The sequence below is a fragment of the Acipenser ruthenus genome, chromosome 5, assembly GCF_902713425.1.
Source record: "Acipenser ruthenus chromosome 5, fAciRut3.2 maternal haplotype, whole genome shotgun sequence".
Classification (NCBI taxonomy): Eukaryota; Metazoa; Chordata; class Actinopteri; order Acipenseriformes; family Acipenseridae; genus Acipenser; species Acipenser ruthenus.
The window spans coordinates 64,707,447-64,722,568 of record NC_081193.1 but is presented as its reverse complement, the minus strand read 5'-3'; the positions used below and the strand labels follow the sequence as shown (position 1 = coordinate 64,722,568).

General features: G+C 39.2%; 1 protein-coding gene across 2 annotated transcripts in view; it reads left to right on the top strand.

Annotated features, from left to right (window-relative positions):
- Positions 1-15,122, top strand: part of LOC117402997 (mitogen-activated protein kinase kinase kinase 21-like) — a 61,228-nt gene that overhangs the window by 16,824 nt on the left and 29,282 nt on the right. For both annotated transcript variants that reach the window (XM_034004794.3, XM_034004795.3), the window contains exon 2: positions 6,690-6,870. In XM_034004794.3, the coding sequence (XP_033860685.3) occupies positions 6,690-6,870 (181 nt within the window). The remainder of the gene's footprint in view (positions 1-6,689; positions 6,871-15,122) is intronic.

Here is a 15,122-nt window from a genome sequence, read left to right as displayed (position 1 = left end):
TAGACCTATCCCAACAGACTCACAGCTGTAATTGCTGCCAAAGGTGCTTCCACCAAGTATTATCTCAGGGAGGTGGAGACTTATCCAATTATGATCTTTCAGTTTTGTATTTAATATATAATTTTTTTCTCAAAAAAACTTTTTTCCCCTTAACAGTGTTGAGTATGGTGTGTAGATAAGTGGAAAAAAATCATAATTTAAATGCATGAAACTCTTGAGACTCTGACGCAACAAAATGTGAAACAAGTTCAAGGGGTTGTAGACTTTCTGTAGGCACTGTATAGTCATCAACATTCTGTTTTTGTTTTATGTTGTGATCCTAATTTCTGTTATGTGGAATTGTGGCAAAGTGGTGAGTGATTACAGGTGTTTGCAGTGCAGAATGGATACAAAACAGACAGACAATGATTTCCAGGTGCAAGGGTGTTTATTGATTTATTAGACAATGTCCAGAGCCTTAGGACGAACACCTGTAAATAATAAATGATGGAAGTGATACAACGGCGTGTATCACTTCGTTTGTAATCCTCAGGTTTGACCCGAGACCATAAAACAAAGTCCAGGTTCTTTCTTCACCCACACATAACACAGAACACAAACCCAGTGTTCATTTTAGTGCGTGAAACTAGTGCTCGTGGTGAAAAGACGTTCGTTGTGAAGCAGAACTTGTCCGGGTTTGTTGCTGGCCTGCAGTTGCAGCTCTGGATAGTGTTAGTAGTCTTTTGAAACAAACAAAAACAAACAGTTTACTTCAGACAACAAACAAAACACAACACTCATGTTTCAATCCCAGGTTCTCCTTTCAGGTTGTTCTAACATGTCATTTTAGGCTAGCTTGAAGATTTCTATGCTGTTTTTATTTTATATTGGTAACTATTATTTAACAAGGGCATATTTATGATAATTTATGTCACATAATTTTAAGATGTACTTTAAAAGCATCGCAACTTTTATACATTTTATACTATGTACTTTTTAGAAAAATTGATTTAACAGTACAGTATCTTTAACCCTTAGCGGTCCATTTATTCAGCGCGTCTCAGGCGCGTCAGGTCCAATTTATTTTCACACGCGCAGTTTATTTTAGACGCGCTGTTTAAAAGTATTTTTTTCACAGTGAAACAGGTTTAAAAGACACTGCATATCAACAGGACACTCACTACTGCATCTCCAGCCCCGCCCCACCCCTTGTTCACTGTATTTTTCACATACATCTTAATTTAGTACATACCGATAAATCATCTCTTGATCACTCGTTTTATCACCAAACGACTAGAGACCTGTTTTTTACGTCTTTTTGATGATGTCGGACAGGGTCTGACATTGGACCGGAAAGGGAAAATTGCAATTTCGGACCAGGTCCGACATAGGACCGCAAAGGGTTAATGTACTTGGACTTTTCACTACTGGAAACCCATCCTGTCAGCAGCATTTCAATAATGGAGGCTGATGTGGGTGAGACAAGGACTTCACTTGATTATCTACTGACATAGCAGCTTAATTATTATTAACGGTTAACCTTCAGGTCTAGGGAAAATCAAAAGCCTCTTTTGTTAAACCACTGTTTGGAGTGCAGTATTTGTGTGTGCACTTATGGCAGGGAACTAATGTACCAGAGTATAGATCAAAGAACCCAGCTGGAGTAAATAAAGCTTAAAGATTTGTTATGCACAGTGTGAATAAGTAACCTGATGTGGATATTGGTTTATTAGGTACTCGGGCACCAAATCAGTGCAATTAGGCTTCATTTTGTTGGTACAGTATTATCAGCATGCTAAGTCTTGTATAGTGATAAAGTTGTACTTCAACATTTTGTAAGTGATACAGTAACTAGTTTTCTTCTCTTCAGTAACTTCCTTGGTGTGTGTATAACCTTTAAAGGAATAAACAATTACAGAACACAAAGTACTGTAGCAACACATTCAACTACGGTGCAATAACAACAAAAAGAAAGGAACATTAATATGACTCGGTGTCCAGTAACAGGATACCAAAGTGTTACATTAGGGTCTAATTTTCAGTACCTTTACTGTGAAAAATAATGACAGAACGAGTGTTATTTGGACCATCAGGGTCTCTTATGTGTTCCAGTAAGTGATGGGTGTCATTGATTTAAAAAAAGAAAAACACATATAACCTAATACAGTGGTTCTCAAACTGGGGCGATGAATGTATCCTGAGGGGGACCCACGAGAAGGTTCTGGATTTTAAAAAAAAGATGTAGTACTGTGCACATCTTAACCTGACTTGAAGCAAATCTTACTGCTGACACCTTCTGGCATGTCAAAGTTTCTAGATGACGCTGTGCATCTAAATGGTGCCTTTTCTTTAACTCTAGAACCGCCATGGCAGTCATTTTGATGGTTTGAGGTTTTCAAATTGAAATTAGTCGTTATGCGGTTGTCCGTTTATGACTTTTCCTAAATACATGTATTAAATACCCTGACGGCGTTTGCAAGGCAGGATCACAAAAATAAGGAAGTTATAATCCTGCCCACCTAGAACCGCCACAGCAGTCAACATTTATAACCTACAATATTCTATTTTTTTTTTTTTTATAAATATACAAGCCTGTTGTTATCTCGACTGGACCTCTGGCAGCCATCAACTCCTTCATTTTGTACAATGAATGCACCGGGGAAAATATCAGTAGGAGAGATTTCATCTTGAAGCTAGCCAAGGTGCTTCGGCAGAAACATTTTGATCAGAAAACTGCAAAGCAGCAGGCTGCTGCAGCTCAACCAGAGGTGTGTTCAACTAGGAGAACGTTTGTGAACAGTTTTAAACTTTTTTCTGTTGGTGGTCTGTTCGCCTCAAACGTTTGCTAAATGAGGTGAACACTCTGAAGAGGTAGTTTGCGTAAAATAATAATGGCGACAGGCTGGGAGAACATTTCTTTGACTCTGGGGGATGGACAAGTTTTCTCAATTTTTATATGATTTATATAAAAAAAAAATTAAGCCGAAAGTGTTACTTCGGGTTTTTAATATTATAATGTGACTTATTTTTAAAATATTGGTATTTTTCGATACAATTAATAAAATATGTATGCATTTATTATGATGATGATGATGATGATAAGGGTCTGTTTACTTCGAAAGAAAAAAAAATATGAATTCCAGTTTTAAAATAGCTAATCTGGCTGTTTTGCTTTTGGATTTTAGGATGTGTTGCATGTTTGAAATGTTCGTGGAATGGTCAGTAAACAGTTTAACTTGACTTGTTCAAAGCTAACACAGTTCGTTATGAAAGTTCACCTAGTTGAACGCATCTCTGGATTCCGTGCTGCACCGAGTGACACATGCAAGAGAAAACATGTTACTTTTTGTTTAAAATTTAAAAAAAAAAAAAAATGTTTTTACAGTTTTGTATGTACATATACCTGTTTACACACTAGTTTCTTTTGAAATGTTTATTTTATTATAGTTTTTCATTTTTTGAAGTAGTGCTTTTATGCGGTAAGTTAGAAAATAAACTTTGTATGTTTAATTGTTCATTTAAATACAGCGTTTCGGCTGTGCAGATGTTTGATATGTCATGCTTGAATAAATTTGAGTTGTATCCGATAGTTTGACTTTCATTTTAATATTGATGTTTTTTTAAAATGTAACTGTCCGCAGTATGAATAGGCAGTTTTATGTATGAGTATAACCACGGCAGTTCTAGTGCTAAGCTTGCATATTATTGGACAAAGTTAGCTGCCATAATGGTAATAATCTTCAATCAGATGGACTTTAAAGAGGCAAATGCAGCTGTAGCATCCTTTGTGTCACTAAATAAAGTGGAAAAACATTATACTGTATAAAGCTGCTTGCAATTCAAATATGTTTTAAAGCCAGATTTAAGCATTAGCTTTATAAAAAACATTAGCTACATAAAATATTACTCACCATTATGAACCCATTTCATTAAATTCATAACAAATCATTTTTGTATTTTTAAATTCCAATGGGTGTAAAAACACAACATTTCAAACTTTATAATGTTTTCGCATTTCCAACTTTATGTTTTCATATTTTCGTTTTTACTTATTTTAATTAAACAAAAAATAAAAATAATATCAATGTAAATTCTATGAAAAAACGCCTCAAACGTTAAATACCTCAAACATTTAATTTTTTAAATCTAAAAACATGCTATCTACAAATCGCTCAGAGGACTTGGGTGATAAACGGTAAAATGAAAAGATGTTAAAGCATAACTACCATTTCCTATTTTGAAAGTGATTTTATTAAGAAAATACAATTTTAACAAACATATACAATGTATTGAAGTACTCTATAAAAACAGACTGTTCTTCATATTAATTAATGTCAATAGATAGTTTCAGAGAATGTAATTTATAGGATGGGAAAGGAGATGAGAATCATAAAACAAAACCCCATCGTGATGAATTTGATGTCAATAGACATAAGCCATTTTGAAGGAGTAAAGACAAAACATTTAAGAAACACAGACCAGAACATTATAAGGAGCAGAGCCACGTTAGGTAGTCAGGCTGGCACCACTTCAACTGATTCTGCAACGTGATTCATTTGTTCTTTAGGGATACTGTGTGTGACTATTCCTAAGTGATTCACCCTGCATATTTGAAAACATCACTTTCTATGTAAGAACCTGGTGCCACAGTTGTTGCAGAAGCTACATTCACAGATACGACTGACGCTTGTTAACAGTGCTGCAGGATTTAAAGAATGCATTGCCAAAGGTAGGCCCGCGACACAGTCCCGGGTGGGCCGCGGTAGCAATGCCATTCTATATTTTTTTCTATTAATAGCGAAAAGCAGGCGCCAGCAGCAGCTGTAACTGTAGAAAAATAAAGTGTAGCAAGGGAGTCTTGCCGGACTGTCAATCAAAGCAGAAATTCACAAATCCGAGCTAACAGATTGCCTACCTGTAGGCGGGATGTAAAGTGAGATCTCTTACAATAGGGCAGTATTAAGGTCATGTGATCGCTCTGCTGGCAGATGTAAAAGTGTGTTCAGTATTAATACAATTACAATATGTTGAATCCGCTACTAAAGAATAAGTTTGCAAAGTATAAAGAACAAAAAAGGCAGCTACAAGAGTTTGTACCATGGACTCAGTTTTGAGGTGCTGGAATGGGTTTTTTTCTTTTGTGGAAATGTTTTCATACTAACTTTTGTACTTGATAACATTCATTTAAAAATTCAACTGATGCCTATGATGAGTACGTTTTTGTGACTAATTAGCTATTAACATTTAAAATAGAGTACTTTGATATATGTTTAGTAACTAAATAAAGTTATTAATCAGACTCATAAATCTTGTTACATACCAGTAATTGATTTATTAAAATGTTTGGATATACTGCTATTTTATCAATTACTGGCTCGTTGACAGTCGTCTTAAAATAACGCTAGAATATGTTTTGTTGAATCATAATAATAATAATAATAATAATAATAATAATAATACACGTTTTTTGACTGATTCAAATTTCGCTGCAGATAGATTTATTTTCATAACTTTTATTTTGGTTAAGTGGTGCAGCTGCTTTCCTTTTTTGGGGGGGTGGGGTGGAGGTGGATGTTGCAAGCCAACTGAATGTAATTTTGCAAGTTGTATTTGGTAGCACAGAGTAGTGGCGCAAAAAAGTAACTTCTGCAAGGCTCTCGTTCCCTTCTGTATTGTGCGCATTCGTCTTTTTTGTGCATGACAGTTCAGCGTGAGAGGTAATGGTTGGACATTTTAGTTAGACAGTGTTCAGAAATTAGGATTGAAGTTATGTTTTTGTGCACATTGTACTGGTTTTACGCACAGTGATTGCTGTTCAGGTATTTATGAATGGGAATAATAAGAGACATGCACTTCTTTCTTGTTTGATGACCAAGAAAAATAACTGCATTTCTAAAATGTTCAATTATACAAAGGTGTCTAATTTAAAGGTTTGATAAAAATGTCTGTTTAGTTTTTGCAATTTATTTTATTTACTAAAGTTATTTTTTTAATTTTCACTCAGTGCATATTCTATGTGATTTCCATATTTCACAATATTTATTCAAATGAATAAAGGACAGTTTAGATTAGGTTTGTTTATAATGTTACCGGTTTAAACATATAAAATGTTTTTAATTTGACATTTTCCCAAGGAGTGCTAATAGTTGGCCGCAGTGCCTAATCAGCTGAACAGGTGGGCCTCGGGTAAAAAAATGTTTGGGAACCCCTGCTATAGAGCAATGGTGCACAGCTCGGTCCTGGAGGGCCGGTGTCCCTGCATGTTTTTATTCCAACTGCACCCTAAAGTACTTTATTGGAGTAATTTAAGGTATGGTTAGAACAAAAACCAGGAGGGACACCGGCCCTCCATGACCTGATTTGTGCACCACTGCTATAGAGTATATTCAATTGGTAAGATTTGATGACCTCTGTACACAACCAGCCCTATTTTGATCTAAACAGTCATGTAAATAAAAAAAAGGTATTTTAGGTAACCAAGGAGGGTATCGTATTATTTCAGTGAATTACAGCTAGACAAGTCAGACCTAAATAAGTAAAACCAGTAAAACTCACCCCTGTAAATTAAAACTGATACTGTAGGGTTCTGGGCAACCAAATCAAAACAATATCCTATTGTTTCATTTTTGTATCTCAGAAATTACAAACTGCAAACCTACACATTTAATTGTTCATTCTGTGTTTTTTTTTTTGTTTGTTTGTTTTTTTAGTACTGTTAATTGAAAAAATCAAAAATGATGACATAGGCAAAAAGACATTGAAGATCACAGACTTTGGCTTGGCCAGAGAATGGCACAAAACGACCAAAATGAGTGCTGCTGGAACATACTCTTGGATGGCTCCAGAAGTGATCAAGTCTTCGCTGTTTTCTAAAGGCAGTGATGTCTGGAGGTAGGTTGACCACATTATCAAAATACTATTTCAGGCCAAAAACCTAAGAGGGGGAGAGGAGAGGAGATCAACATTTATTTTGAACCATAATCGTAAGTAATTTCCCAGTATAGTAATGTGTATTAGCTATACAAGTAACCAACTACTGTACTGTTTATTTTGCAGTCTTTAAGGTCCCTAAAGGTCTCACTCTAGTCTTTGCACTCTTGGTACTGTCGTGTTCATGCAGAGACTTGTAGCGCTGTCTTTTGCAGTGGTCTCTGATCTCTATTGACTTGGCTGGAAACTGATTTAATTGTCGGGGTTTGGTAGGTAACTGGTTATCCTCTCTGAAGATGGTTCTGTTTAAAAGTCAGTCAATAAATAAATAAATAAATAAATAAATAAATAAATAAATACATTGTAATACCCCTGCTTGTTTATTACTCTTTGTTGCTCAACTGTGGATCAAGTCTGTACTTACTGCAATCACTCCTTACCTGTACATGTGGGACATTCCAGCTCAAGTGGACCAAGGCTGGTTTCTCCGCCCTTTGTTACTTTGTCAATTTATTTATTTTTGTTGGAAACCCATGAAACAAGCTTTAAAATGATACTAACATCATTTGTCTAGGATATCCCCCACATGGAAGAAAATGATATCAAGACTCCTAAAATGGGCATTTTTATAAGATTCAAACATGCTCTGGCCATGTAGGGGCATAAGCTCTTCACACTGCACTTACCCTGGGACCCATTTCTCCATTACATGTGGTTTGCGTCCACTTTTTCCTTCTCTTACACCCTTTTTAAGCATTAGGCAAACAAATCACTGGCTCTTGTCTATGGTCTAGCCCTTAAAGCCCAACAAGTCCCATACAAGTGCCTATAGGGACATTCATTTTATGTAATATTTTCGCCATGCCCTAGTCTGACTGCATACAACAAGTAAGTCATGTTCTTTCTGGGTTTTTCGTTGCTGTAGTAGCTCTAGGGAACAGGGACATGTTGGAGTATTGGACACTCTATCAGGAGGTATTGGATGCTGAATTGCTTATTACTCTTTAAGACCAGTGACATACACTGGTGAATACATTTCAAGTCTAGGCGAGGAAGAAAGTTCCTGAACAGTCTGAAGTTTTAAGAATTAAAAAAAGTCTGTGAAATATATGTTTAAACTTCTGAACAACAGCAATTTACAAAATAAAAGGCCGAAAAGCATTTTTATTCACATTGTAAAACCAACACAAAACTATTATCATATCATTGTTTTGTTGGCACTTTCATAGTTTAGGCTTGTAAAAGGTCCAGCGTTCCTGAAAAAACAAAAAGTAAGAAAATAAGCATATATGCATGTGTGTTCTTTAAATCACATGATATCATTTTAGCTCCCCTTTTTATGATTTGAAAATCAAAAATGTAATTGATACCATTTGGAAGCCAATTTAAAAAAAAAAAAAAAAAGTGCTACTGTATTTTCATTGAAAAGAAAACACAAGTTCAAGAACATTATAGAATTTTAAATTCAAATTCAGAAGACACCTACAGATCAATTCTAACGTATTTGTCTTAAATATGTAAAACTCTTTTTGAAACTAAGATGCACTTCACCTTTAGGGTTGCACACAAATATCAAAGCATAGTATTCTAAAAGGTGACTTCTGAAAAGATGACAGAAAGCTGTTGCCTTGCTGAGGGGTGAGCTGATGGAAGTGCAGTCAATATTCAGAATCTGTCTTCACCAGATAATATAGTTTGTTATTTTCCACAATGAAACAATAAGCACAATAAAATACAAAAGCAAAACTTTGCACAATAGCTCTCCATCGAATTTAAAACCGACTCGCCCAACCATACAAAATCCAACCAAGCTTTGCTGCTTTTTCGTGCTTTTTAGATGTCTTGTCATTAGGACAAACCCTTTTGGCGCCACGCAAGTACTTAAAAAAGCAAACATTGAATCTCTGGATTTGAACTCAAGGTCCACTGCTTTGTTGCAAGCTTTGCTGATTGTCAGTTTTGCTATCAAAACTACCACTCGGTGTCTTTGAGACAAAGTAGACTTGACAGATTGCTATTGATATTCACATCGCTTCACATTGAAGGTTATACATTTCCATAAAATTGCTCAGTATTGTAATTGCATTAGCATTTATTATTGTTCAGATCGCAAAAGATAACCAAGATCTAAAAAGTATGTGTGCAGGCGTGTGGAATTTAAAAAAAAATTCTTGTCCAAAGGACAAAATGCTACTTGTTCTTTTAAAAATCTACTTGCCCCCTCACTGTTGCAAAAAACACACACATACACAAAGTAGAATATCATTTGTAGGATTTTGCTCTTATTTAACAGTGAACACAATCTATCAATTGGTGATTAATAAGCATTTTTTCTTAATGAAATTAGAGCGACAGCAGCCGCATTATCACTGGCACTAGGTTTACACTGCTCTTTTTCATGTTTTTTTCTTTATCCTGGCTTTTTTTTCCTCAACCCAAAGTTGAGGAAAAAACTGCCGTTATTTCCAAATTATTTATTTAAATATGATATATTATTATACAGCATACTATACACGCAGCTGCCTTAGTTTCAGGAATAACAACAAATTATGATGACCTATCTCTTAAATAATAAACCACTCAGCCTTATAAAGACACATGGGAATATGAACCATTTGCATTACTGGCAGTCTGTAGTTTTTTTAGGGCATGGTATAAAATGATTTGCTGGAGAGAGACACATTTTGTGGGGCTGTGTATCTTTGGGTTCCCTTTTAAGTACGAAATGTAACCATTACCGAATGGATGTTTACCTAAATACCTGAATCCTGAATATTGTATATCAAAACTGCTGTTTGAGCCTGTGACACAATCGTGACCCTGCCCCCAAGGGATCAAAAGAGTTGCAGTCACAGATCTCAGCGCCATTTTTCCTTTCAAGGAGAGGTCAGCGACAGCTCCATATGCTCTGCCCAGTTCAGGACCTTGCGTATTATGTTGACAGGACAAAAAGTTGGAGGCAGTCTGAACAATTTTTTGTCTGCAAGGTCAGGCCCTGTCTAAGCAGCGGCTGTCCAAGTGGATAGCAGACATGGTCAGGACTGCCTATGAGCTGTCAAAGCAGCTGGCCAACTTGTCCCCTCCAGAAAAGCTCACTGCCCATTCTGCCCATACTTGTTACTGGGGTTCCGAATGATAATGCACAGGGTAGTTCCCTTTCAAGTCGAAAATAACCATCAAGGTATGGGACATTGCCGTCAGGCAGTAGGGATTGGCTGAGCTTTATGTCAAAGCTGCCGATAGGCCTCCGCGCAAGCTGCCGTGTAAGCCCGCCCCCCTGGGAGCTTACTATACGCAACGCGTGGAGAGTCACTTCCTCTTTTGCCTTCAGCCTCAGTAGCGGTAGGACACTGATTGTACTCCATAAGCTTAGGCTTGAGAAGCTGGTTTACCCCCTTCTCTGAGTTTATTTCAGTGATTATTATTGTTATTATTATTATTATTTGTTAGGATATATATTGTTTACTTTATATACTCCTTCTCGCTTTGCTTTTGCATCGTGTTTCTCGTGGTCTCTCTGTCTTTCCTCTGTTCTTACTATTGTTATTGTGTTTGGGTTTTTTTGTATATTGTTGTGTGTATATATATTGTGTATATATATTTTTGTTCGGACGCGTGTTGCGTTGGCCTTGGCCCACGCGCATATCTGCATCCTCGGTCTAGCTTAGGCTAGACCGTGCGTGTGCGTGTAGTCTGCTCTGCAGTGTTCCTCCCCCACCTCGGCGCGTTCCCGCCACGTGGTAATTGTACTACACCCTCTTACTTGTATTATTGCTGCAGCGTCCAACAAAAAAAAAAAAAAAAAAAAAAAATTCCCTTTCACTATACAGAGGAAGACAACCACCAACGTGCAAAATCCCCAGCACCATCAGGTAAGTATTGCACAGCATCAGACACCGTACCAGCACTTAGCGTCTCCGCTTGGCGGGTCAGCTGACGCGTAGGCGTCTGTGCTAGCGTTCCACGCTCGGTACTCGCGCTTCGGCGCTCGCGCTCCGGCGCTTTTGGTGTCAGCGCTTGTGCGCTTGGTGCAGCGCTTCGGCGCTTTGTGCAGCGCTTCTGCGCGTGGTGCTTAGTGCTTCTGCACTTGGGGCTCAGTGCTCGACGCTTCGGCGCTTGGTGCTCGACGCTCGATACACGTTCCATCAGCGCTTGGTGTTCGGTGCTCGGTGCTCGACGCTTGGTGCTCGACGCTTCGGCGCTCAACGCACGCACCCTCGACGCACGCACCCTCGACGCTCAACGCACGCACCTCGGCGCTTGACACGGCGGCGCTCGACGCACGTACTTCAGGTGCTCGACGCTTGGTGCCCGACGCTTCAGCGTTCGACGCACGCACCTCGGCGTTTGACGCGGCGGTGCTCGACGCATGCACTTCGGTGCTCGACGTCAGTGCTAGACGCTTTGGCGTTCCACGCACGCACATCGGTGATCCTCGCTCGCTACTGCTCATCAGTGCTTGCGAAGGCTACACACCATGTCTGGGTTCCACCGCTGCGTGACCTGCCAGGCCAAGTTGCCTGCCAGCGACCCACATGAGGACTGCGTCGCATGCTTGGGGCCGGACCATGCCGCATCTGCCCTGGCAGATAGGGCATACTGCCAGCTATGTGCGGGGTTTCAGACGCGCACCCTTCGCCAGAGAGCTAGGAAGGCGGTTGGAGGTCGTTCCCCATCCTCAAGCTCGTCCCACACCGTCTCGGCCCCACCGTCATCTGTTGTGACGCCGCCGGTGACGTCTCAGCTCCCTCGGAGTCCATCCTCCCAGCTTACAGCTGGTCAGAGGTCTCCAGCCAGGCGTGCTTGGGAACGTTCCCGCAGTCCCCCCTCTCGCGGGGCGCGCCCCCGTCGGGAGTCTCGATCCAGATCTCGATCGCCTCGCCGGAGAAGGCACTCTCGCTCCCCTCAAAGGGGTAGGCGTTATCAGGACACATCTGGAGTGACTGAGCTCACCTCCAAGATGTCACAGTTCATTATTATTTATTTTATTATTATTTATTTCTTAGCAGACGTCTTTACTCAGGGCGACTTACAATTGTTACAAGATATCACATTACTTTTACATACAATTACCCATTTATACAGCTGGGTTTTTACTGGAGCAATTTTAGGTAAAGTACCTTGCTCAAGGGTACAGCAGCAGTGTCCCCACCTGGGATTGAACCCACGACCCTCCGGTCAAGAGTCCAGAGCCCTAACCACTACTCCACACTGCTGCCCATGGAGCTCATGATGGGACAGCAATCCCTCCTCATGACCCTAGCGAATGTGAATGAATGCACTTGCTTGCACGTTTTAATAAATACAAATATTTAACAAAAGACAAACAATGAACAAATAAAACGGCACAATGGCCAAACAAACAGACACTAACAAACAGTGGACAAAACAAACAAGTATCGTGCTGGTCCTCCAGCACACGTAGCAATTGTTTATATCTTTCGATTTTAATTATTTTCTCCTCTCTCCCGTACCTCCTCACTGTACACCCAAACCTGAGTGAGTGAAACACTTCCTCTTTTATGCAGCTGTACCGAGACTCGATTGCCAATCAATCATTCAATTGGAATCTCGGTACATCTGGACGTGAACTAATTGTGCTCCCCGTGCTTCCATTCTAATTCCCATTTTAATCTGCATGTGGAGTGATTGTACAATCCCATACCTAAATACAATTATACATTTTACATCACCTGTGCTACATAACCCACACTTCATAAACCAATACATACACACAACATACAGACGTGCTCAAATTTGTTGGTACCCTTAGAGCTCATTGAAATAATGCTTCATTCCTCCTGAAAAGTGATGAAATTAAAAGCTATTTTATCATGTATACTTGCATGCCTTTGGTATGTCATAGAATAAAGCAAAGAAGCTGTGAAGAGATGAATTATTGCTTATTCTACAAAGATATTCTAAAATGGCCTGGACACATTTGTTGGTACCCCTTAGAAAAGATAATAAATAATTGGATTATAGTGATATTTCAAACTAATTAGTTTCTTTAATTAGTATCACACGTCTCCAATCTTGTAATCAGTCATTCAGCCTATTTAAAAGGAGAAAAGTAGTCACTGTGCTGTTTGGTATCATTGTGTGCACCACACTGAACATGGACCAGAGAAAGCAAAGGAGAGAGTTGTCTGAGGAGATCAGAAAGAAAATAATAGACAAGCATGGTAAAGGTAAAGGCTACAAGACCATCTCCAAGCAGCTTAATGTTCCTGTGACAACAGTTGCAAATATTATTAAGAAGTAGCCAACCTCCCTGGGCGCGGCCGAAAGAGGAAAATCGACCCCAGATTGAACAGAAGGATAGTGCGAATGGTAGAAAAAGAACCAAGGATAACTGCCAAAGAGATACAAGCTGAACTCCAAGGTGAAGGTACGTCAGTTTCTGATCGCACCATCCGTCGCTTTTTGAGCGAAAGTGGGCTCCATGGAAGAAGACCCAGGAGGACTCCACTTTTGACAGAAAAACATAAAAAAGCCAGACTGGAATTTGCTAAAATGCATATTGACAAGCCACAATCCTTCTGGGAGAATGTCCTTTGGACAGATGAGTCAAAACTGGAGCTTTTTGGCAAGTCACATCAGCTCTATGTTCACAGACGAAAAAATGAAGCTTTCAAAGAAAAGAACACCATACCTACAGTGAAACATGGAGGAGGCTCGGTTATGTTTTGGGGCTGCTTTGCTGCGCCTGGCACAGGGTGCCTTGAATCTGTGCAGGGCACAATGAAATCTCAAGACTATGAAGGCATTCTGGAGCGAAACGTACTGCCCAGTGTAAGAAAGCTCTGTCTCAGTCGCAGGTCATGGGTCCTCCAACAGGATAATGACCCAAAACACACAGCTAAAAGCACCCAAGAATGGATAAGAACAAAACATTGGACTATTCTGAAGTGGCCTTCTATGGGTCCTGATCTGAATCCTATTGAACATCTATGGAAAGAGCTGAAACTTGCAGTCTGGAGAAGGCACCCATCAAACCTGAGACAGCTGGAGCAGTTTGCTCAGGAAGAGTGGGCCAAACTACCTGTTAATAGGTGCAGAAGTCTCATTGAGAGCTACAGAAAACGTTTGATTGCAGTGATAGCCTCTAAAGGTTGTGCAACAAAATATTAGGTTAGCGGTCCCATCATTTTTGTCCATGCCATTTTCATTTGTTTTCTTATTTACAATATTATGTTGAATAAAAAATCAAAAGCAAAGTCTGATTTCTATTAAATATGGAATAAACAATGGTGGATGTCAATTACTTTTGTCAGTTTCAAGTTATTTCAGAGAAAATTGTGCATTCTTCGTTTTTTGTGGAGGGGTACCAACAAATTTGAGCACGTCTGTATAACACACAAAACACACAGGGGTGGGGCACCCTGCCACAGACATGCATTGTTCACTTAAGCATTTCTTCAAAAACACTAACTGGTAAGCATGTTTTACTCAAGTGGGAGGAAAGATTAGTTGCATTTCCAGTGTCCAGTACAGTAATTTCTTTGCTGCATTTTTTTTTAAATGATAAAAACCTAAATTCTAAAGCCCGCCGCACACAGCCCGACTCAAGTCGTCCCAACTCATCTCATCTGAGTTTGCACAGATTCTGCGATCAGTTGTGCTCCGTTTTGGTTTGACGTCACAATTGAGTTTTTCCCAACTGGGTGTCGCACACTGCTAAGACTGAATTAGACTGACCACAACTAGATCATGGTGATTACTATGTATGCAAATTTAATTAATACTGCCCTGTACACATTTTTCTTATTAACTTAGCCCAACATAGCGACCCTCACATTATGCATGGCATCGTATGCTGATTAGATGGTGGAGACAGTGCCACGAGGCAACCAAAAAAAAGCGCTTGGCCTATTAATTAATTGACCATTTACACCGTGCAAACGTTTCAGGCAGTGTTTGACTTTTTGTATAGCTTGTCTACTACACTTTAGCCTGTGGTAAATAAAATCCAACCTATTGATTTTTTATTTGACTTTGGCGGTTTTTTCTCAGCGTGTGGATCTAGGGGATTGTGATTTGTGACCTATTGGAGATCGACGCACCGATTACTTATGTTTTAGCACAGTAAGAAAATATAGGGTGCCAGTAGATTGATAATAAAAAGGTAAATTCAAATGTGCACATATTTTGGTATTTTGGAATCCGGGACATTCAGAGTAATTCAAGACCAATGTATTTTTATCTGTGGA